General features: G+C 39.1%; 1 protein-coding gene across 1 annotated transcript in view; it reads right to left on the bottom strand.

Moving 5' to 3' along the window:
- otog (otogelin) overlaps positions 1–23,909 on the bottom strand; it is a 42,731-nt gene that overhangs the window by 16,387 nt on the left and 2,435 nt on the right. Inside the window, exons 3-33 of the mRNA XM_088371024.1 lie at positions 23,684–23,782; positions 23,197–23,354; positions 22,674–22,795; positions 22,185–22,393; positions 20,875–21,005; positions 20,024–20,130; positions 19,338–19,447; positions 18,706–18,831; positions 18,531–18,639; positions 18,311–18,357; positions 17,738–17,883; positions 17,084–17,216; positions 16,666–16,843; positions 14,800–14,924; positions 14,202–14,414; positions 13,713–13,878; positions 11,036–11,110; positions 10,504–10,547; positions 10,124–10,289; positions 7,104–7,211; positions 6,459–6,597; positions 5,509–5,643; positions 5,174–5,320; positions 4,276–4,395; positions 4,029–4,145; positions 3,157–3,313; positions 2,992–3,018; positions 2,449–2,619; positions 1,897–2,175; positions 865–982; positions 380–459 (exon numbers count right to left, since the gene is read on the bottom strand). Of these exons, the coding sequence (XP_088227150.1) occupies positions 380–459; positions 865–982; positions 1,897–2,175; positions 2,449–2,619; positions 2,992–3,018; positions 3,157–3,313; positions 4,029–4,145; positions 4,276–4,395; positions 5,174–5,320; positions 5,509–5,643; positions 6,459–6,597; positions 7,104–7,211; positions 10,124–10,289; positions 10,504–10,547; positions 11,036–11,110; positions 13,713–13,878; positions 14,202–14,414; positions 14,800–14,924; positions 16,666–16,843; positions 17,084–17,216; positions 17,738–17,883; positions 18,311–18,357; positions 18,531–18,639; positions 18,706–18,831; positions 19,338–19,447; positions 20,024–20,130; positions 20,875–21,005; positions 22,185–22,393; positions 22,674–22,795; positions 23,197–23,354; positions 23,684–23,782 (4,062 nt within the window). The remainder of the gene's footprint in view (positions 1–379; positions 460–864; positions 983–1,896; positions 2,176–2,448; positions 2,620–2,991; positions 3,019–3,156; positions 3,314–4,028; positions 4,146–4,275; positions 4,396–5,173; positions 5,321–5,508; positions 5,644–6,458; positions 6,598–7,103; positions 7,212–10,123; positions 10,290–10,503; positions 10,548–11,035; positions 11,111–13,712; positions 13,879–14,201; positions 14,415–14,799; positions 14,925–16,665; positions 16,844–17,083; positions 17,217–17,737; positions 17,884–18,310; positions 18,358–18,530; positions 18,640–18,705; positions 18,832–19,337; positions 19,448–20,023; positions 20,131–20,874; positions 21,006–22,184; positions 22,394–22,673; positions 22,796–23,196; positions 23,355–23,683; positions 23,783–23,909) is intronic.

The raw sequence follows: 23,909 nt of genomic DNA, 5'->3' as shown, positions 1-23,909 counted from the left end.
ATTTGTATTCATTTCAGAGTGCTAGGCTTTAATAAACCAAATTGTGACTAAGGAGAGCATGGTTAGGCAACTCCGGTCCTTGGGGGCTGGTGTCCTGCATATTTTCTATGTCTCCCTGTTGCAACACACTTGATTCAAATGGTCAGAAAATTTGCAAGGTCTGCAGAAGCTGGATAGCAATCCTGATCATTTGAATCAGGTGTGTCGCAACAGGGAGATACAGAAAACATGCATGACACCAGCCCTTGAGAACCGGGGTTGTCTGCCCCCGATATAGAGGATGACCACTTCATTTAGCAATGGAGTCAAGTATTGCAAATTAACATCAATACTTGCATACAAGAAACATATCAGTAAAATCAAGAATGATTCTACTCACAGTCTTCAATGTAGACACAACGACGAGTAACTTCATCCAGGACCATTTGTGGGGGGCAGACAGGAAGGCAGCCCTCCACTCTGATCAACATACAGATCAATTCAGAAAAACAATATGTTATAGAAAACCAGTCCGGCCTTAAGCACAGATTAATAGAGCAAAGGAAATAACTTTCCTAAGACTGGGATGGAGTTTATTCTAGTTGACTTTGGTCAAAACTCAAAACGCTATACTGGTCACCAGCCAATCACAGAAAAACAAGCATTCATACTAAATAAATAGCATTCACACCTTTGGACAATTTGAAGAGTTTGTCGGTCCATGCATTTTCCAAACCATTAACACATAAATGTTTTTTAAATGTGGGAGAGTACCTGGAGTAAACCCACGCATGCATGACACCCAGTCGCTTGCTTTGATGATAGTAACAAAAGTATGCCTCCTGACTACGACGGTTGGCGTGAACAAATTAGATAAAGTCTCACTGTGGGATGGCAACACAGGCTTCTGCTGATGGGTCGCTGCAAGTTTTGAAACACGGGCTGACGCAGGAGTCATATCTCCACTGGCACTGTGGACGAGGCAGGTCATCTAGGCCAGAGCCTCATGAAAAAGACAAAATATTTATTGAAATTCTGAGCATGCAAAAATAGACACAAAACAGACTGCGCCCACAAACCGATGTGGATGCTGATCTACTAACCGGGTGCAACCAGGACTGTGTCTGCCAAACGGGTGAAATTACCAGGCAGTTCTTTTTCTGCATTGTGGGAGGAGTACTACTAATTAATTCATCATGCCAATGTGATTTCTCAAACCTTAGACAACTGCCATGGTCTTTAAATTGAGCGTCTGCAAGTGCAAATGAGATGGATGGGTAAAACTGTTCTTTAAATATAGGATACAATCTGTCTGCCAAGTGTGCAAAACTATCTTCACAGATCTTAAAAGCCTGGCTGCGGTTATCCTCACATGCAATTCCCTAATAAAGTGGCCTTATGAATGCACAGGGCTCAGTCACCCGAGGAGAATTTATTGCTTTAACTCCGGAGCGAGTTATAGTCCAGAAAATACAGTAATTGCAATTATGTCTCATTTCTGTATGCATAAAAATTAAGACTTGATTCTTTAAAGGAAGACAAATACTGCACTGGTTTTAGCTGCAATGAAAATATAGCTAGACGTGTTGACTTTTGACCCCAAGGAGGAGCACTGAGACCATTTGAACCCGGTGTCAAGACCTTACAGTCAGCTGAATGAAGCCTGAAAAACCCAGTAAGGCAAATAATTCAGCACCTCAGTTTGACCTTCATTTCTGTCATCTCACAAATAATATCATGACTGATAAGCCTGCTGAGTTTACAAAAAAAAAGAGATTAAAGTCACTCTTGTTATTCTTTTTAACATTGTCTTTGCTTGTGAAAATGTGTCATATATTATTTACTGTCATTTTCTCACATTATTCAATCGGTTTTGGTGTTTCATCATAGGTCTTGTAGCGAGTCAGTGAGTAATACCTGCAAGTTTGAAAAGAGTGGCCTTGCGGAAGCTGTCTGTGTAACGATATTTGAGCAGGTGGAGGCGAGGGAGGGTGGCATGTAAGAAGAACCCAGGCTTTGCGTGGGACTCCAGAGAGTCATAGCCTGAGACCCAAGTGTCCCTGTGGAGCACAAAGGTGGCTCGTTCCCAGAAAGCCTCGCTTTCCGCCCACTTGACCAGCTTCACCTGGCCACTGGGGCTCACGTACAGAAAATAATTGGGTCTGTGCGCTGCCTCAAAGGATATCCGCGATGTGTCTGAGGGGAAAGAAATAGACAAATTCTATGCCACCGGTTTCTGAAGCATTTTGTAAAAGCAAAACAGTTTATTGGCTGACATCTATATTCTGTAGAATTCAAGATCTTTCATCCATTAACTATATACCACTCATCCAGTTCAAGGTTATGAGAAAAATGGAAGCAAAATTGAGAAAAAATCCTAAGGGTGAGTTCTTGCAATGAACTGTTGATCCTGACCATTAATGACTCGTGGTTAAGGTGAAGCCTGTTGAGTTAATAAGAGAAACACACCATGTGGTCGGGCTCTGCTCAGGCCTGGTGTCATCATAAAGTGTGAGAGGGTGTCGGCGGTGTCACTGAGGTTTCCTCGCTTCACAAATACTGAGCCGCTGGACCTGCTGGCAACAAGCGCCGAAGTCCGATCTCTGAAGGGGAGAAACCTAAAAGGGCCTTTACCAAGAACTGTAGAAATGAAGCTGTTATTGCATGTTGTTGAAAATAAATGTTTCATTAAAAAAAAAAAACTGTGGTTTATTCTGTTGTCATGAGAAATGTGTTATGTTCTTTTGAAGTGGTCAGATTAATTGCTTAAATCAAGCATAGACAGTACTAAAAGGCATCAGGGTCACGTCTCTGCTACTATACTTGCTTATCAAATCTTTTTGTTATTTTCCCGTGCATCTGATATATTCCGCCTACCTCCCATGACAATCACCTCGCTTTGACATTTAACATTTAACACTTTCCCCTTCTTGTACCGCTAATCTGCGTTGCTGCGGAAACTACTGTAGAACCATATTCACATCAACAAACAAATTGGAAAGGCTGCTATACCTTTGTTGTAGAATTCACAATCAAATGCTGCAGAAAGAAATAAAGATACACTGGTAAGTATGACTATAAAACATTTTATCATGTTAAGGAAATCAAATTTTTAAAATTTGCATTTATCTTGACAAATATATGTAATATTTATGTACATGTTACTTGTCAACTTACGGCACAGAGAGGGGGCGCGCCAATCGACAGGAATACGCTGGTGACAGCATTGTTGCGCGTACGCTGCCACACTAGTGCAAAAGCATTCACAATCTCCTCCACGATTGCAGCCACATGTGTCTGCCAGGCAGTTCATGTAGAACCAGGTAACATCCACCTACCAGCAAAGAAAACACCTCAGGTAGTCTATTCAAAGGAATCAGTCCTCAACAGTGGTTTTGCATAAAGATATGTTATGGTTAATAATGTTTACTTTTATGTGTGAGAAGCATGGTGGGATAATGGTTCGCACATCAGTGGCACAGTTTGGAGTTCAGGGTTCGAATCCCAATTTTGGCCTTTCGCTGTGGACTTTACATGAGTTTGCCAGTGTAAATGGTTGCTCACATATGTACCCAACCAGTCCTGGGTGTAACTTTAATACCATCTAATTTGCACTTCATAATAGACCTATATTCATTGAGTCTTTTTTTCATTTTGTTTTTTGGGGGGTTAGGGTTAGAGTTTGTTGCCGTCCGTCACCTTGAACACTCCCCACACATCGAAGTCTGTTGACATTTTATTAAAAGAAATGCAATACACAGATGACAATATCAGGCGGATAGAGGAAGTTATTTTGATGTTATGTATCTGAATTGAATGGAAGCAAGACTAAAGCAGCCTACTACTGTGTCTGGCCATGCTCTTTGACTTGTGAGTGACTGTGTGGATGAAGTGCTTCCGTGAACTTTAAATTGGTCACGGAAATTCATCGAATCGCTCGCGCTAAGGTTTATGCTCTAGTCATTTAGCTTCGTTCGGTCCTTATATCGTCTGTTTAAGTAGCGTAGGATCGAAGATTTAGTGCAAGTTCATGTTGGACAACCACTTACCACTGGGTGGCAGGCCTGGAAGACCTCACTAAGCAGGACAGCACACTGCTGCTTGGCAAACGGCTCTCTGAGTGGATTCAGAGTGCATGGGTGTCTCATATCTGGACCATTCACACACTGAACACAAATTAACAATTAACATTTCTTTAACATAGCTGGATGATAAAAGGATGACGATCATTTGGGGCATGATCGTGAAATGACCTTTCAAACTGTCCTCATAGTAAAATGCAGCACAATGACTCACCGCAGCTGCTGTCCAACTATTTCCGAACTCTTGTGATGTTGTTGTGTCCATGTGGTCGGGTGTGCGCATCTCATTCACTGTCTTCATGTCAAAGTTTCCACATAGACCACTCAGCTTCCCCTGATTACATCAACATTGAGCAGAATTAACCTTTGTTGGGAGATGAAGTGCTTTTTTATGACCATCTAAATCCAAACTAAAAATTCAAAGCTATTGAATAACCAAATATTAAATTATTTTTACTTTTTGTTGTATTTGTTTTAATCTTCAAATCTAACACATTTTTCAACCAATGTGATAAATACAAATGAACAAATGAATGTACTGTATTTGATGTCCAGTTCACCTTGTTGATTGGAGTTCCTTGTTGTAAATCAATTAATATCTATTTTTTGCATGTACGGGTATTTAAGCTGCTCCAATAAGTAAACTTTTGGAGTACAAATGCTTTCTTGTCATTGCTCCCAACCATTACAATGATTTCCATCAGTTATTATAAATTTAAAAAAAGAAATACATCTAGTATTTGTTGCATCAATTTCATAAAACAAAACAGTTGCAACCATCAGCATCGTGGATCTCGTAGTCATGGTTAAATGCACAGTGTTATCTATAAATTGACAAATGCAAATGTAGCAGCATAGTATACAGGAAATGGCAAAAATGGAAGTTGAACAAGCCATGATGCACAGTAAATCTGAAAATCAAAAGACGATTATATATTTCCTAATATAAATAAACTCATGAATCTCTGAAATTAAGCATTTATACTGACAATGTGATGACAAGCATAAAATGAGCCTACAACATTCTCTGCATGGAAACCTTGATAAGTGGCTCTCCCTTTCCTTAGCACAAATCTACCGCAAAGTGTTTTGATGAGGAGAGTGCCACATACCTGCCAACGAGGTCCAACCTGAATGTGGATAGTGGTTTTACGGTCCCATAGGATGGTGACGTCCTCCTCTGGAAAATGAATCACAGAGAAGTAGCCAGCAGGCCAGATGACCATCTTCTGGTTCTTTCCTATGACACTCGATGGGTTCTATAATACATATAGTAAGTATTAGGTGTGATTTGATTTGCAAGATATACATATTTTGCCACAAAATTGTAAAATAATATATTATCATCAAATATTTTGATAGATTTTTAATATTTTTCAATATAATTTTGTCAATAATTTTCAATATGATAATAAAGGACAACGCCAAACTAGAATATGTGACTTACAGGCTGCCCAGTGTCATCATCAAAAGCTATGAAGGATCTTCCAATGCTGATCAACAATGATTTCCTGCAGATCATGCCATTCTCAAAACAGTCAATGTTTTCTGCTATCACGCTGAAAATCATATCGGCACTGCTCTGTGCAGGAAATAATAAACCACAACAAAGACAATCGCTGTCAAAGTCTCAATGGATGATGTTTGAAATGTACACCACTGATATCGATACATGAATACTGCATGCGAATTTAAGTAATTGACGGCTATTTCACAGATCCCACAAAAGAGGACTGGATGAGCAAGCCAGATAAAGAACAAAGTGCAAAGTATTGGTCACAAATCAAACACTTGATTTGATTTCAAAAAGTGCTGTGATTGGATAATCAACAATAATTTGGATGGAAAAGCATTTTGATGGAAGTATTGACAATTACAACGGCAGGCAAAACATTTCAAAGGGATCAAGGGTATTAAAATTCAATGGGGATTAAAATCAATGATGGGTGATTATTTCTGGTTCAGATAACCGGTTTGGATTACGTTGCTTGATCATAAATTTAGGGGCCACTGGAATCACCAAATTAGCTCAGTTGTTTTCATTCTGCCATAAAGTGTGCAAATTCCTTTCTACATCATTTATAGAGCTACTATAGAGGTTTTACGTATTTATTTTCATTCTGGGTTGGTATTAATCAAAGAATGTCTTCATGACGTTTTGGTAAAACACATTGATGAAAAAACAAAAAATGTCTAATTCTTAGAATGAATGAATCAAAATGGTATATTTGGATATACCGTATTTCCAAATATTTGCTTACGTTACTTTTGAAAGCTGGTTTGGATTTTTTTTTCTAGACGCTAAGAAACAGAGTGAGGTCAAGTGAAAACTGGGAAATGCAGTGAGGTGTAGGGGAGTTTAAACTGAATCACAAGCCTTAAAAACACTTCATGTACCTTTACAAGATAAACTGGACAAGCACCAACATAGTCAAAGAGCAGGCCATCAAAGGTTCTGTAATGACGATCTCCGTAAGTTGTGCACATGGATGGACATGGACGGAACACACACTGGAAGGTCCCATGCTGACAAATACTACAAAGACAGCAAAGTTTCAGGGTCAACTTTTTGTCACTGCACTACAAAGAGTTTGTTCACATCTCTTGGCCATTCATTTGTCTACATGAGAATAAAGAAAGTGAATTATCAAATGGCTGAATCACTATTCATTGCACTGTTGGGCTGTCATCATCATGTTCAACCTGGATCACAAATGGAAAGAAAGCGTGAGATCACCGGGAGAGGGACTCCTTTCACCACAGCAGAAAGAATCAAAGAGCCATACAAGGGCCCACTTTGTTGCCAAACCTTTTCTCCTCTGTGATAATATAATTATGATATCAGGTGGACACTTGCATTGCTGACTATCTCATCACTTTGTATCAGATTTGAGGTCAACAAAAATTAAGATTTAGCTTTAACTTTGTTTCAATGTATTCGATAAGCAATGGATGACAAATTAATGAAATAAATGAGACAAACCATTTAAAAAAATCAAACTCCATCCGACTTTAGATGATACTGCATAGCCATGAACATACCACTGATGGCAGGGGGAAGACACTTTGTCGCCAGGGTAATACTCTTTTCCTTTCCACAGACAGGGGCACGCATCAGGCTCAAAGCACTCGTCTCCATGTTTCAACAAGCTGGCAGAAAAAGGATGTCGTACAAATCATGAGTGTTCTTCGGCGTCTTTCTATTTACTTCTAATATACGAAGTGTTGATCAACAACCATCAAGGAGTGTTTGTAATACAGTCATTGTAAAACACACGTGTTGCATATTGTAAGTGCACCAGACATGCAGCTGGGACAGACTGGATGAAAAATAAGATTTAGAAGGTAAACTCAAAGTTAAAGTGTAGTACAGTAGTGATAGGAATGAGAGATAGTTCCTACTTGAAAACTGCAAATCAGAGAGGAATCTAACTGTATCAAAAGTGATTAAAAAGTTCTTCCTGATTGTCCTTTATAAAAAAAGTCATGCTAAAATTATTTCCCTCTTTAAGTAATAATCCAAGCTTGTACATTCATAACTTGTTGATGTAGTATGTTATAATATACACAATTGTGTCATTTTCTGAAATGTCATTTTCTGAAATGGCCAATAGAACACTTCAAATTTTCCATCTTCATTTCCAAGATATGAAAGAATTAGAATTGATCTTATGGGTTGTAGAACTCAAAAGTGTAATTAGTAGCAATAGTCAACACTTAGCTGTGTTTCATTTCCAAAATGTGTTCATTTTTTCCAACTATTAAAGTAAATAGTCCACACATACACAAAAAAAAAGAAGAAGAACCAAAGCAGTCTCACAACCAGAGTGGAACTATGCCAGAAAAACGAGAGCGCCGCGAAGTTGCACAAGTGAGCACAGATGAAAAAAAGGTGGTTAGATTCGCTACCCACATGAGAAATCTGGACAATCAAATTCTCACACAGCAAGAGAGAGCGTTTTTTTTGGGGGGGCTGATTCACTCCTCCATTTACTCCTCGCTCTGCAATGCGAAGCTGATAAGTATCTTGTAATATCAACGGCTGAGTTACATCCTCTAGTGAGGGTGCAGACAATGAAGTGACAAACTGATTGACCCGTACTGAAACCCCCCCCGATGCAACTGAGTAGAGTTACACCCCAAATAAAATGCTGTTAACAGTTTCCTTTATCCGCCAGCCAAGTTGTTGTATCAATGACTCACATCAAAGTCATCTAGATTAGTGTTTGTACCCAAATATGCGTAGAATATAGCCCGAGACAGTTTTAATGTACCGTATTTTCCACACTATAAGGCGCACCGGATTATAAGGCACACCTTCAATGAATGGCCTATTTTAAAACTTTGTCCATATATAAGGCGCACGGATTATAAGGCGCATAGAATAAATAACTCAACGTTGCTCAAACGTTAATGTAATCACAATATAGTAACACTTGAAATCCTGAAAACAATAACAATATATCAATAACTCAACGTTGCTCAAACTTTAATATCACACAACACACAAAATAAACACGTAAAGCTTACTTTAATAAATTAGTCCTCATCCACGAATCCATATTGGTCCATGTATAAGGCGCACTGGGTTATAAGGCGCACTGTCGGTTGGCTTTTGAGAAAATTGGGTTTTTTTTAGGTGCGCCTTATAGTGCGGAAAATACGGTAATTAAAGATAATGTAATTGTCACATGGTTTATCCTTCAAACTCCCCTATTCAAAACTTGTGATGTGACAAAAAAATTATCAGAACAATTATGTTAGTGTAGACTGCAGCCTCTATTAGAATCAAACCAATTACAGTAAATAAAGAAATACAAAGTTGTTTGTGGAAAAGTATTATTAATGTGGTTTTATGTGCAATCTGATAAATTATTGTTAGAAGAGAAACATTTTACCACCATTGACTAAGACCGCCTTCTGCAGTTTTCTCAATGCATTATCTATTTATCCTGATGTGGAAAATAACCTTTTGGTTAACCTTGTGGCAATATTCACAACAACAAGAGCCCTTTACAAACTACATAAAATGATGGCATCCAAGTTTTTGTCATTTTAAAGGTCATCTTGGTTTACTGGAGTGAATGACTCACCCTTCTAAATGACACAGAATCCTTAAGACTAGGAGCTGTTTGTGCACCTGGCTAACCTTTTCTCTGTGTAATGACGTTAGCAATTAACACTGTTGGAACTCATGGCCTCTTGCTGGGAAGGGGTAAGTTTGGCAGTGAGAAATTTCATCACGTGCATTCACAAATAACATAGAGGTCAAACACCATAACTTTAGCAACAACTTTAGATGAATGACAATCTTGGTATATGGGGAAGCTGTTATAAAATTTCTCACTTCCTTTGCATTTTCTTTTCTCCGGAAAAGTTTACATTTTTTACAGAATTGCAGGCAAAAGTTAAATTGTGGCCATAATACACTGCATAAAATACAAGTGACCTTTGGGTTGTAAAAAATATATGGGCTTTTTTTTTTCATTCGCATATCGGCCCAAGGTTTCTTTGCCAGGTTTTTTGCCTCATGAAGGGACATTATGCGTACAGAGCTGTTTCTCTGATATTCAATAAATTACTCGGCCTACCACTGAGGACATTGGATAAGTGAACAGTTTTATATTAAATATAAATAATGAGGTTACACTGCAACACATTTACTATGCCCTGACTGAAGGTGAGTGCTCGCTGGTTGGCTTGGTTTGATTTATGTAGAAGTTCCTCACCCTAGCACAAAACAGTCTGGATCTGCCAGTCATCCCTGCAATCAGTTCAAAGGGGTCATTAAGTTGGATACATTTCTTTAACTCCTGCTAGTGTGTACTGTTATCATGATGACTTTTTGCTTGGTCTCACAGAACAAAACCACTTAACCCTCTTTTTGGGCATCTAGCCAGTCTGGATTATCGGGATCAAATAACTGGAGGCCCTCATTGGATGGCTATGATGACGTTAGTTTCTAAGGTTTGCCTGAGAATAGTAGTCTGCAGTGGTAGCAATAACGGTACATTAGCCTCTAACCTCCTTGTCTTCCGTCTCCACATTCAAAAACTACTCACCCAGATGGGCAAATACATCCACTTAGACATGGCTCATGTGCTGAGCAGGTCAGGTTGAGGAGGTAAGATTCACAAGTACGCTCACAGGCCACACCTCGTCCTGGAAGGAGGCCATTCTGATCCTCAGAGCAGTTGTGGTATAACTGACTCTCAGGGCATAACCTGTCTGCATGAACAGAACAAATAACAGAAGATGTTAAGAAGAGGAATCCATCTGTAAATGGAAGTAATAATGCATGAATTTTGTGGCCCAAAAACTTTAGGTACATTAGGTGATCTAATATAAGATTACAAAGTGCATTTCTAAAATATTGCATTTTTATATTTAAACCCTTTGTTCATTATTTTTGTAAAGGAAGTGATTTACAATTTGTACCTACCACCATCTGTTGTTTGTGACACAAATTTACCATTCAGACACAGCCTAGAAGGACAACAAGAGAAAAGCCACAATGATGATGAACATTAGGACACATGAGGAAAGAGAAAAAGCTAAACAATTGTTTTTTGTTTTTTTTTAAATCTCAGTGTGGGGACAGGACAGGAGTCAGTTTGTGTTTTGAAGCATCCAACACTCATTAAATGCTGGATCTACATAGGTAGAAGAAGTATTATGATGCTTTTAAAAAGAAATGCCTTCTAAATATGTCAAGTGGGACTGACATGAAATGAAATGAAACCTCATTGAAACACTGTTTTTGTTTTGCTGGAGAAATCTGACCTGCAGCAAAGAATCCTCCGAAATCCGATTACACTAACCATATATGTGAGCCTCCCTCAGTCATTATATTTTGAAATTAAGCTACCATATAGTTTGGAAGACTAATATAAAACAAGTGCTGCGTGTTATCTATGAGGTGTAGTTCCATTTTAAACATGAAGGAGTGGCAGTGATGGAGAGGAAGATCTTACTGAACACCTGCTGATGTCATGATCACGTCTCCTGGTTCGTAATCAGCACCGAGGAAAGTGCAGGGACATTCATTCCTGCAATATCACCAGAAAACAAACAAATAGCACTACTCAGTCCATGCAATGCAAATTGAGTTGAACAATTGCCAAGAAGGTTTTCCTTGAAAATGAACCTTGCCAAATAACTCACTGGAACAATCTAGCGTTAGCAACAGCATCACCTCCCATTGAGGCCAATGTTGATGCTGCTTGCTCAGAAAATGGCCATCCGTTATTTTATCTTGGAAAGTGCTTGTGATCCATATACAGAATCTCAATTTTACAGTTTTAGTCATATGACAGTGTACCACCCGCATAGCTGTCATCCATTTTATGCTGCGTAGGCCTGTCTTCCAGTCGGGGTGAGTGTTTCTCTGGGCTCTGTTGGGCTACGGAGTTACGCACAGGCCTTAGGGTTAGGGGTGGCTTTACCTCCCTTTTCACCCCCATTCCATGCTCCAATCCCACCCACAGCCCTTCCACCCCGGGGTCAGTGTGTTCCCGTGGCTTGGGGCAGCCCTCGGGGTGGGCTGCACCTGGCCACCCGCCTTGGGGATGATCAGGAGGGGGTGAATCGTTTTTGCCAGAACACCCTCGTTTACCACACTGGGTGGTCAGGCTCTAAGGTCATTGTCCTCTTGATACACGTCACACAGGTAGCATGCACACAGAAAATCACAATATTATCACTTGGAGTGACTGCATGACAAATACTAACAACCAGGAACTTTGTATTTTGGTAAACCTCATAATTAGTGCTGTATAAAATTTGGAACAATTGTTCAATAACTGCAGCCACAATTGTCCTGTGTATAAATCCAAGGAAAAACAGTATAGTGCCAGTCTTTGTGTTGCCTGTGAAAGGTGAACCGCAACCTTTCTTTAATAGGTTTTAGCTCACAATAACAAAACTAGATGTTTCGTTTTATTATTATTTTGTTTCTTGTGTAAGTTCAAAGTGAGTGTGTAGGAATGGATCACCCCGGACCTCGGACAGAAAAGAAACGTGTCTGATGCAAGACAAAAATGCAAGAAATATGTGCGCTCGTCCATATTTATCGTGTATTCATAGAGTAAATAAATTAGATCAGGGGTGGGCAATTCATTTTGCAAAAGGGCCAAATGAGGTACTAAGGGCCAAGCCAACATGCTAACCTAAACTTTGTCTAAATGTTTTATGTATTTAGAAAAAAACTATTGTCTTTCATCAATAAATTGCCATGCATGTAACTATGGTATGTATTATTAGAATTTGGAAGTACTGCATACATTTTAAATTAAATTATGAGTGGTCGTTATCACACATACACACTTAAAATTAGAAGTCGGATAAGTCGTGAGATATAATGAGACCATCTCTATTTGGCAACGCTGCAGACACAAATCGTAGCTCTTGCATGCTACCTACTTAAAATAGCGTCCACAACTGCCCAAAAAAAAAAGCCAAACTTAGACTTCTTGGTTATTGCGAGGGCTGGACTGGGGCAGGCCGGATGTGGCCGGCACTCGGGCCATTGTTTGCCCAGATACATTTGTAAACAAACAGTTACTGCTATCATTCTGACACGTTATGAGTTGCTTGGTGTTATAAAATGTTCAACATGAGGCAGTTACAAAGTTAGATAAAATTCAAGTTGATCTCTTCTTTGGTAAATGGCCAGGCTTTGTGACATATGGCCCACAAATTGGCCTCTGTCTTACAAGTTCTCTCCCACTGGTTATCAGATATCTGTGTTGTCTCGACCCTAAGTGGGACTGAAAGGGGGGGTTTCATGGTCACTTCCTTGAAGTAACTCTATCACATAGTAAGCAATGCTGCAGAGGGATGTAAAATCGTGGGACAGTTAAGAACAAGTAAGCTTGTGCATCTCCTATGGCAAAAGAGCCTAAAGGGGAGTGCAGACTGATTGGGCTCCCAAAAAGTCCAGTTTCCGCCGAAGTCAATAGATTGGAATGGGAGGGCTTTGCATAGTATGGTAGGTTACAAAAAAAATTGTTGAACCATCATATTAAACTGATTCCCAAACTACTGTTAGTAATCATCATCATCATCAGGTGTCTTGCCTGGAACAGGCATTGACGGCCATGGCCCTCCATTCTTCTCTGTCATCCGAAGCTTTCATGAACTGGTTGTTTGTTAGCTCTTTATGAGTTGCCCATTCATTGAGGCTGTCCACATACATTTGTCGTTTGCGTCCTCTGCTTCTCTTTCCCTCAATCTTTGCTGTTGCGCTGGGATGTTCTATTCCCTTTGTTCTGTAGGTGTGCCCAAAGAATTTCATCTGTCTTTTTCGTACTGTATTGAGGAGTAATCTTTTCATATTCATCATTTCGAGGACCTCCTGATTTATCCGTTTTTCCTTCCATGATATCTTCAGAATTCTTCTGAGGAACCACATCTCTGTTGCCTCTAGTTTTTTCCTTATGCTGCTGTCAATTGTCCAGCATTCGCATCCATACAAGAGAACCGACCATACATATGCCTTTAGTATTCTAAATTTGGTTGTAGTTTTGATGTTTCTGTTGGTTAGTAATATTACTGCTCGTAATACTAAACAATATTATAGCATATTTATGAAGGTAAAGGTTCATTACATTACTTGTCTTGATTTCTGACCCATCCCTCAGCCAGCCTGACCTGTGCACACAAGTGTGTGTTAGCTGGTTGTAGAATAATCCCAGCGGGCAGACACAGCCTTCTTCACACTCCCCCCCACAGTGCTGCGAGGAGGAAAGGGCGGAGCAACGGCGTTGGCAGGATGACACGCACACGCCATACTGCATGGTGATGGGGCAGGTGACCGCTGCAGTCAGAGCGACAGACAACATCCATGGAAAGTTTGAGCCATTCAGCAGACAGCTATTTTTCTCATTTTCACTAGTGACTATATTTGCACGCAACATAATTTGCTCACAGTCATGAGGACCAGCTAATTAGTCATAAGGTCAACTCCAAGAAGTTTTAACATTTTTAAGAAAATGCTAAAAAACATTTTGGGAATATTGAAATGATGCTTGTGAAGTTTATTTTAAAACATTATCACACGGTGCCTCTAATTAGGACACTAATGGTTAAATGAAGACTATTATCTTTGTATGACAGAACACAAACGTGTCCAAAACTCACCACAGTCGTGTATGTGTGACCGGAAGTCAATGACTATGGAAAATCGGCGGCAGTGGCGAGCATAGTGAGCCAGAGCAGAGCAAAGGCAAGCTGTTCCGCATTTGCAGGTATCTGAACGGCACTGCTGGTGAAATGGCACTGGACTGAGGTATTCATGGCAGGGAGAGAACAGATCCCGGTTCAGAATATCACACATCTCGGATGCATAGGCCACTGAACAAAAACAAAGAAGAAAGGAGGTGATAAGATTAGGAGAAAAGATCAGCAGGCTGTACAAAAAAAAAAAACACCGACAACAGTACATGTACATACTGTGTATGTGTGTTATCTCATTGCAATTCTGTATTAATTGATGCTTATTTTATTTATTTGGCATTAACATATGTATGAATTGTACAAACTTTTTTTAAAGAAATTTGGGATGTATGTTTTTAAGTGCGTATTTAAATGCTACTATAAACCATTTCAAACTAACTTGAACTAGTACATTTAACAAGTAGTTAAATGTAAGAATCAATATTTATCTAAAGTTTGAAAAAAATCTAATGAATTAATACAATGGGATGATCTTAAAAAAACGGAGAGGTATAAGACTGACCAGCTTGTTGGTGTGTGTCGCAGGGGTCAAGCTGAGGAGTGATCAAGCTGGGCGTACATGCTGACGAGACCCTCCAGGCATTTCCAAACAGTAAAGGAGTGCTTTCTATCATACCAGCTGGAGATCTGAAGGGAGACAAGAGTACATGAATAGGTGATGACTATTGGTGGCCTATTTGCTATAATAAATACTAATAATAACATGGGTCAGATTGCTCAAACAGGTTGGAAATGTGCAAAAATAGTAAGCAGACAATTGTGATGTGTTTGACAACACCTGCGGTGTTGCCCAGTTTTTGTGCTATCCACTTGCCAGCTCACCAATGCCCTCATAACGAACACTGATGCTTGAGTGAGAGCGCCGATGACCAATGTGATGTGCAATTCACACAAGAAAATAAGAAAATAGAGCCCAAATAGTTGTTTTGGTATTCAAGTAATGATATCATAAAGTAATTACACCTGACCCACACAGATGTACCAGGAAAAGCCTGAACAGGATAAGTGGTGTTGAAAATGCATGGATGATGTATTGTGACATACTCAAGCAGAGTAAAATCCCCTCCCTTCAGAAATTATGCTATTATTCCAATATAACTCCAAAGACATCTCCAAGACAATAACTGTCTTACTAAATTGAGAATAATAATATCGTGATATAATAATCGCGATGTACTGCGCCAGCATGTCTCCAGATGTATAAGTAAACCATTTCCATTGTCTGTAAGCCAAAATAACGATAAACATTTAAAGTAACAAAGGCTTGAAATATTTCAATCTATGCACAATGATTCCATACAATTTGTGACATGAGTTTCACTTTAAACCCTGACAAAAATTCAGATTTTTTTTTTCATATGATTCAAATTTATTTGGGTATATACATACTAAAAACTAAAGTAAGTAAAAGCTTTTAAATTGTTGTTCCATATACCGTATTTTCCGCACTATAAAGCGCACCAGATTATAAGGCGCACCTTCAATGAATGGCACATTTTAAAACTTTGTCCATATATAAGGCGCACCGGATTATAAAGTGCACCTTCAATGAATGGCCCATTTTAAAACTTTGTCCATTTATAAGAAAATATATTTGGCCCGTGGGCCGGACTTTGGACACGCCTGCTGTAGTGGCTCAATATTGGTCCATATAAGGCGCACCTGATTATAAGGCGCTTTGTCGGCTTTGGAGAAAATTGGAGGTTTTTAGCTGCGCCTTATACTGCGGAAAATACGGTACATGTGTGGCCCACAGTACTGATGTCATCTCCATAAATTAGCATGACTTCGACTACATATTGCCATACGATACAACTGATGTTATGCACATTATTTTTTAAGAAAATGTTCCTCATTATTGCTTGAAGAGACGCACCAAATTCCACAATTTAACAGAAACATCAAAGGCATGGGCGCTATTTAAGTAAGTGAGTGGATTCCACTTTGTTACTTGCAATACTGTATATATATATCCCCTCTAGTCCCAGACTCCAATGTATATCCTTTTACAGCTGTTGAACTACATGCGCCCTTTACGGCTGCCCATTACGACACGGTACAGTGGACCTCCAACAGTAAATTCCTTGTTGAGGACCTGTGTCCTGTTGAGGAATCGTGTGAGCCGAGCAGTGTGCATTACAGAAAGTGTGAGAAAAAAGTTCATGTTTAGAGCTGCACAATAATTCGGTTGTAAATGACAATTGGGCAAAACGCATTATAATCACAAGAACTGTATGTTGGTTTTAGTGAGCTCATTGTACATCCAGTTATCTGAACAATCCACGTAGTATACACGTTTTCAGGTGAAAATACACAAAATCACACTGTTCTCTCTTTTCCTTAGATTTGTGAACAAAAATGCACTCACAAGAAGTCATCTTGAATGTTGCCGTTGAAGGTTCCACAAAGCCCCACTGTGTCACCCTTCCATTGCGCATTGGCCTGCAAGTAGAGACGAAACTCTTTCCAGCTGTACTGCAGACGTAGGCCAAACATTGTCTTCACTTGGAGGAACATGGATGAGAGCTGTTGAATGTGGAAGTTGTCTGCAATAAATGAAGGATAAGTACATTAAAGTGCAAATGAGCAATATTCATGTTATTATAACCTCTGTAACCGGAACCTCTGTCAAGAACTTTATTGGTACTTTGGTGCAACTGCACATCAGTCATATATCTGCACAATGTGTCCACATGCACACGGTACAAAACACACTCAATGCTATTTTTTCACAGAGCACAACTGCTTGAAATTACAATATTGGAAGAGAATAAAAGAGGGGTTACCATCAGAGTAGGGTAGGGAGATGCGATACTGCCCGGCAATGAAGACCTCACCAATGTGGCTCAGTGTAATCACCAGTTTAGGATCCTCATCAATAACTAAGTTCACAGACTGGATGCAAGACCCATCCAGATTCTGCGATCAAAACAGAATGGCATGACAAACATGACATGTACATATTGAAGAAATAAATACTGTACTGAAGTCGTTCTAAAATAGTGGGGCGGGGGCCCTCCTGGGGGGACGAGGCGCGATACCAGGGGGCGCGCATGTGACCCCAGGGGACAGGTTAATAAGGATACAATGGTAATAAGAGTTGAACAATTTTATCCTCAAATTATACTATTTATAGTCACTGAGGAGAGATGATAGTCGTTTTATCATCATAATCACTATTAGTACTATATTGAATGTTTTGTCTTCTAAATGTTTTTGTACAAATATCACAAACTGAAAAAAACGATGAATAACAAAGATATTTTCATGCCATATTGACAGGAAATGTAGCTTAATTAGTCAACCTTAATAACTCAAATATTTAATCACTGACATGCTGGTAGAAAGATATTGACAAATTATTGGCAGAGTCAAGGAAAAAATGAGGATATTCTTTGCACTGTAAAACCAAATTGAACTCAAACATGCAGTTGACTCACAGCTCCACAAGGGGCATTCTGGATGGTGACTGTGAACTTCCTTGAGTTGCGACTCTTGGCAAGGACATACTGACACGTTGCGGGGAAGGTGTAGACACGCCCATCGAATGACTGGAAATACATATCGCCAGTCACCGAGCATTCGCCTGTTGGGGAAGGTGAACAATTTCTAAATTACTTCCAAAAAACTCTACTTGATGATAGCGTTTGCTACTTCATATGCATATTTTCATTCCTAAACCTCGCTTACTGCTTATTTTTAATTGGCTAATGAGGAAAGAAAATTGATGAAAATGGGTCATATTCTTATTTGCAGCTACAATGGAATAGCCAAGACATTGCAAGATATAATGCTGTGCCTCAAATCAACCAGACAGAAAGCTAATACAGAACATGAATGACCTACATGTGTTTTGTTTCACTTTGCCAGCAACACATACCAGTAACCTCACATGAACTTCTCCACAATTTAGTTCCCCCCCAAAAAACTTAAATTCACTCACTGCTACTAATCGCTGCCTTGACATGCTTTTTAGTAAAAATTGAGCCGTTAAAAGAAGGGCAGAGACCAACCTGGACAGTTGTATTCAGTGCAATTCCACAATCCAGCCACACATGTGCTGAAACACAAAGTGAAACATTTATCACCTCGTATAATAGGCGATTAGGACAGACATATTTTACAAGCGATGAGCCCCAGACCAATTTGTCTATCCTTCATTTAGGGCACATGGGCTGGTAGGATAAAGTGTATGGAAATTAAAAAAAAAAAAAAAGTCCTAATGTGCCTTACCAATTGTTGCATTCCTCTTGTATGATTTGTCCAGATGGGTAGAAGACACCACGGGACTCACATGGACAGTCAGAAGGCGTCACACATTTGCCATCCTCAAATATCAAACCTGAACACACAAGCTCTACTTTTAGTTTCACTTTTTCAACAATCACAAATGGAAACATCAAATCACCATTGGGACAGTGACATCCATCCAGGCAGGTCAGCCTGCTATCGATGCATGTTTGCTCCAGCTTGCAGGATGACGGGCAACAGCTGATACATTCCAGGTACTGCAGACCTTCCGGACACTCCTTCACTGGTTGCAATAAAAGAAATAATAAAGAAAATACTTAAAATGGTTAAAGAGAAATCATAGAGTGAGCATTTACAAATTTGATTAAACCTGGTCTTAGCATTTCCTCGTTTTTGATGGTGTAATGGAAACTTAATTAAATGCACATTTTAGCATTTTTCACAATCAAGACCACTGGTAGCGCTGGAATTTTTTTTCTTGGGGTGGCCAAGAATATCGCAGAGGATCCGCAAAACAAACAAACATACCATTTACATACCCTCCCCAAAATTCTTTGGAAAACACCAATAAACATTAATTTAGTGTTCCCTACACGGGATAAGAGGAAATGTGGGAAAAAATCCCTTAAAAATAATCTGAATATACCCAAAAGGCAATTATTTGGCCTGGTGGTCAAGCATATTTCAGGATGGTTAGTGCCTCTGCAACCCCCCCTTTAGCTCCGCCAGCGATCAAGACGTTGTACATTGTGGGACATATCCATGACACTGCAAAAATGGGAAACATACCACACTGAGGAATATGGTCCCTCCAGTCATTGAGTGGATGGTCAGCATGGGCACAGGCTCGGGAGTACTCCGTAAACACTTGACATACCGCATCATCGGTTGGACCCGACCTTCAACAGAGGGTACAATACATCGTTGGGTAAACTTTTAATGGGTTTATATTGCTGGCTGATTCTCACAATAGCATAATTTACATGCTATGAGATTGAGTGAATCTTTGAATGAGTTAGACCAGGGGTGCTCATACTTTTTCAGCTCGCAAGCTACTTTTAAAATGACCAAGTCACAAAGATCTACCCACTACCAAAAAAATTACACTACAAAAAAATATATAATACATTTACCCGATTTTAGTTGTTTGATGTTTGAGGACGCATAACTGACATAAATGACATTGTAAAAAAAAAGTGCAACTCCCATTCTGTGTGAGAGTGACACGTTTTTAGCTTCTTACTTGGTCCAGCAATGATGGTCATAAACCTTCTTTAGTTTAAAAGAAAAAAGCCAGTGCTTACAATCCGTGCGTTAATGCGTTGATTAGTTTGTTAGCGTTGGCGCCAGTTTTGTGTATGTGCGGCCAGACATAATTAGCACCCCTGAGTTAGACAATACTCCACACAATCACAATCAGGTCAGAGAAAACCTTAAAATGACAAGTGCAACATGCTAATTTTTTTCTTTCTTACGAGCAGATGTCGTTGAAGCAGCTGGCCATGTAGGACAAAGGGCTGACAAAGTCGTGGCAGCTCTGAAATGGTGGATCTAGCAGCATTAAGCATATTTCCTCCACTTTCTGATGGAAAGAACAATAAAAGGAATTACGTTTTTAACAACAATCCTATAACTAGAAACCATAATTTGCAGTTTCTGTAGAAATGGCGTGTGAAGGGTGAAGAGGCTCAATAAAAATTCGGGGTATTCTACAGAATGTTGTTTGAAGTTGGAACGGGTTGAATCGGTCAGAAAAATGTAGACATTAGAAGGGGGAAAAGGCAATTTTCTAAAATTTGGCATGAATTTTAAAGTTGAAATTTTTGAATTTTTGGTAAGTTGGAAGTTTTCGAATAGGTTGGCATAAGATGAACAGTTAAAAGTTGAAACAGGTTGAATCGGTCAAAGAAAGTAGAAATTAGAAGGGAAAAACAAAATTTTTGGGATATTTTAAAAGTGAAAATGTGAAATTCCTAAAGTTGAAATCAGTTGAATGGGACAAAATTTGTAAAAGTGAGACAAGAATGAAAGTTTGAAGTTTTGGGCTGATTTATAATTTCAAAGATTCTATTATTTGTGTGCTGCGTCCATAAAATCTTGTTTTACTTCACGTTAGTTCACAGTCAGCGTCTGATATTTATCATCTCACTCGCTCCATCTTCATGAGCAAGTTAACAAATGTATTTTTTTTTTCATCACAGTGGATGAAAGTCAATTGCACTTCACAATTGTTAGGGAGCACAGTTTAATACAAAACATTTTTCCCTAGATATATCTTCTTTATTTTACTTGTATTTATTTCCTATAATTAAATACTCGAGCTTACCAGCAAGACATGCACATCAACTGCTGTACAAGGTGAGGGGAAACTCAAGGGCACCATGGGACACGAAGCCTGAAGTGGTTCCGTCTCCGCCCAGCTGTTTCCAAACATTTCTATTTCATGAGTAAGGACACCTGCAAGTAAAGTTGCACACATTTGTTTTTCATAATTTTTAAGCAATACCATGTATTGAATTTGATTTCTTGGTATCTCGGGGCATTGAATCAATCTCAAGTGGAGCGCATTCTTAGGAGACGTTTCGTCTTTCTCATCCTTGAAGGCTTGATCGGTTCATGCAGCAAGGCTCGGTTAGGGCAAACCAGCTGAGTACAATTACTGCAGAAAATCTTTACAATACGTCATCGTTTGTTAAAGCATGGTTTGCAAATGCTCATGTGTGATTGATATACGTATCTACGTGTGACTATCGTATTGGCCCGAATATAAGACGGTGTTTTTTGCATTGAAATAAGACTGATTGTCTTACGTTCGGTGTCTAGACAATATACCCATTCACAACGCTAGATGGCGCCATATATTTTTAAAGCGAATGCTGAACTTAACTCCCCAGGCCAAAGCGAACCCCTGTCACGAAGAAGAAAAATAAGAATAGCGGTGGCACGAAGAAGAAAAATTAAAAACGTAGCAATAAGAAACAAAAGAGGAGGAAATAAAAGCAGAGATAACAGGACAAAGACACTAAGCACAACGAGGCAGAGGATGTTTGTGAGGAGTAATGTTCTGACATGACAGATCTCAGCTACTCTCAAGTTCAATCCAGTTTGCATTATTTTATTGCAATGTTTTTCCTTATTCAGTTTTGTTTCAAGACTACAGTTACAGTTAGACTTCACTTCGATGGTTAATGCAGTTAGTGCAATTTTGTTGTTTTATCACAGTAGATTGGTTTATTTACATTTCAAAAACCAGAAGCCATTCATTTACAAATGTGATTGCACTTTGGTTTACATATTTGAATGTTGGGATATTAAGATGTGATAGACAGTTTTTGCATGATTTGAATGAGGCAAAATAACATGCTTTTTCTCTTGAATATATTGTTATAATCATTTGTTTCAGATGTAATTATTTTCTGTATAAAAATGAAATTTGGTGCTCAAAAAGTCTTTTTCCAAACTTGAGTCTTGAAAAAGAGGGGGTCGTCTTATAATCAGGGTCGTCTTATATTCGGGCCAATACGGTAGTAATCAAAAAATGTTTGGTTACTTCCAAACTCAAAACCACAAATAATCCAAATATGATCGACAATGAATTAAAGAGATTTTGACTGCTCGCAAGCAAAGTGATCTTACCATAGCTGGTCCTGAGGTCGTCCTGTACATCGGCATTGAAGTTCCCACACAGGCCACAGGTTCTGCCTACAAATTCTGGGCTGAGTTTAATGTAGACTGAGCCGCTGTGTCCCTCCCAGGCAAGTGTGAATCCTTGCGTTTGTTTCACTAACACGTACTGGGAAATCTGCTCCAGATGCAGGTTATGGATGTGATGTGGAAGCTGCAAGCTGGATTTTTTTTATTGTAAAATAGAATAATGAAAAAAATAATAATTCTGACACATTATTTTTTGTACACAGTTTTTTTCCTTTATCCATAATATTCAAATATAATTTAGCTAGTGCTTTGAAAAAAAAAACTGGTAATACTTCATTCGTGTTAAAGGTGACAAATCAAATCATGTGACAAATGAACTGCTGCTTTAATCGATAATATTTCATCACGATTTATACGAAAGAAGCTAAAAAAAATAATTTACAATAATGTTTTTATCTTGTTTCCACTCACCTTTGACCTTTGAATGTCACGTCAGTGGCGTGCAACTGGATCTCACCTTCCCATGGAAGGAAGAGGCTGACTGAGCGCTGGCAGCTGTAAGGCTCAGCGCCACAGCCTGCATCATTGTGCACCTGCAAACAGAATGATGCTTTGCAACATAAAAACATGTCCTTTTGGAAACATGACATTTAGCATTAAGCATTCGATTTACTTTTGGACTGACTTCGTCATCTGTTTTCAGCTACAGATTTATCATGGTGTCACTACTGTATTTACAGTATAGGGCCTGTTTGTCTGTATGCAGAATGGAACCTCAATATCTGACACCCCTGATTTTTGTCAAATTAAAAAATCAATGACATTTTTCATGAAATAAATACTTTAAAAGTCACACAAGGCTAAATTCAAAACGACAACTGACAATAGTCGACATTAAGACCTACATAAAGACCGACATTTCCACTTTTATTGCTTTCGTCAGTTATTATTCATCCTCAAATTTAGAAACATTAAAAAAGGGTATACAACTCACCTGGACAACAATGCTGGCCTGACCAGTTTCCTCACAATCTTTTAGTAGTGTATACGAGCATCGGCCAGGAAAGTAATAGTAAAGGCCGTCAAAGGTCTCAAAGTTGTATTGACCCCAAGTCCTGCATGTCATCTCCCTCTCCAGGCCAGGATTTGGAACTGAGCACATGAACCAGGAAGGTAGAAATAACCAAATCAAGACTGAATTAGCAAGTTTAGGCAAAAGAAAAGGAAGAGTGATAAAATAACATGCCCAATGCCGTGACATCATTAGGCCTATTTTAAGGGGGCTTTGGATGTTAATTTCATTAACTGCCAAATTAGTACTTCTAAATAATACATTGCATCACCTGGGGGTACAACCCCCCTCACCCCCAACATATTGGTATGTGAGTAAAGGTATAAGATCACCCCCTTGCCTGAATATTATCCTATGAAATAGTCCCCCTTGGTCACTGATTGACTGGATTTTTTAAAATGAGTTATACCTGTCTGACACCTGTGTCCAGTGGCCTGAAAAAGGCTGCAGTCACATGACTTGGACTGAGTGCACCAACCACCATTCAAGCATCGGAAGGAACATGACTCTACAAAAAGACAAAAAAAATAGTTATAGTACACTCGGGAACAATCTATAAATTCATGCTTTTTAGATACACAGTAGCACTGCTTGTTATGCACCGTCATTTTTGGCGACCAGTTGAGGGAGTATAC

This window comes from Syngnathus floridae, chromosome 3 (genome assembly GCF_059516105.1).
Source record: "Syngnathus floridae isolate MCC-2025c chromosome 3, RoL_Sflo_1.0, whole genome shotgun sequence".
Taxonomy (NCBI): Eukaryota; Metazoa; Chordata; class Actinopteri; order Syngnathiformes; family Syngnathidae; genus Syngnathus; species Syngnathus floridae.
This window is presented reverse-complemented; position numbering and strand designations above follow the sequence as displayed.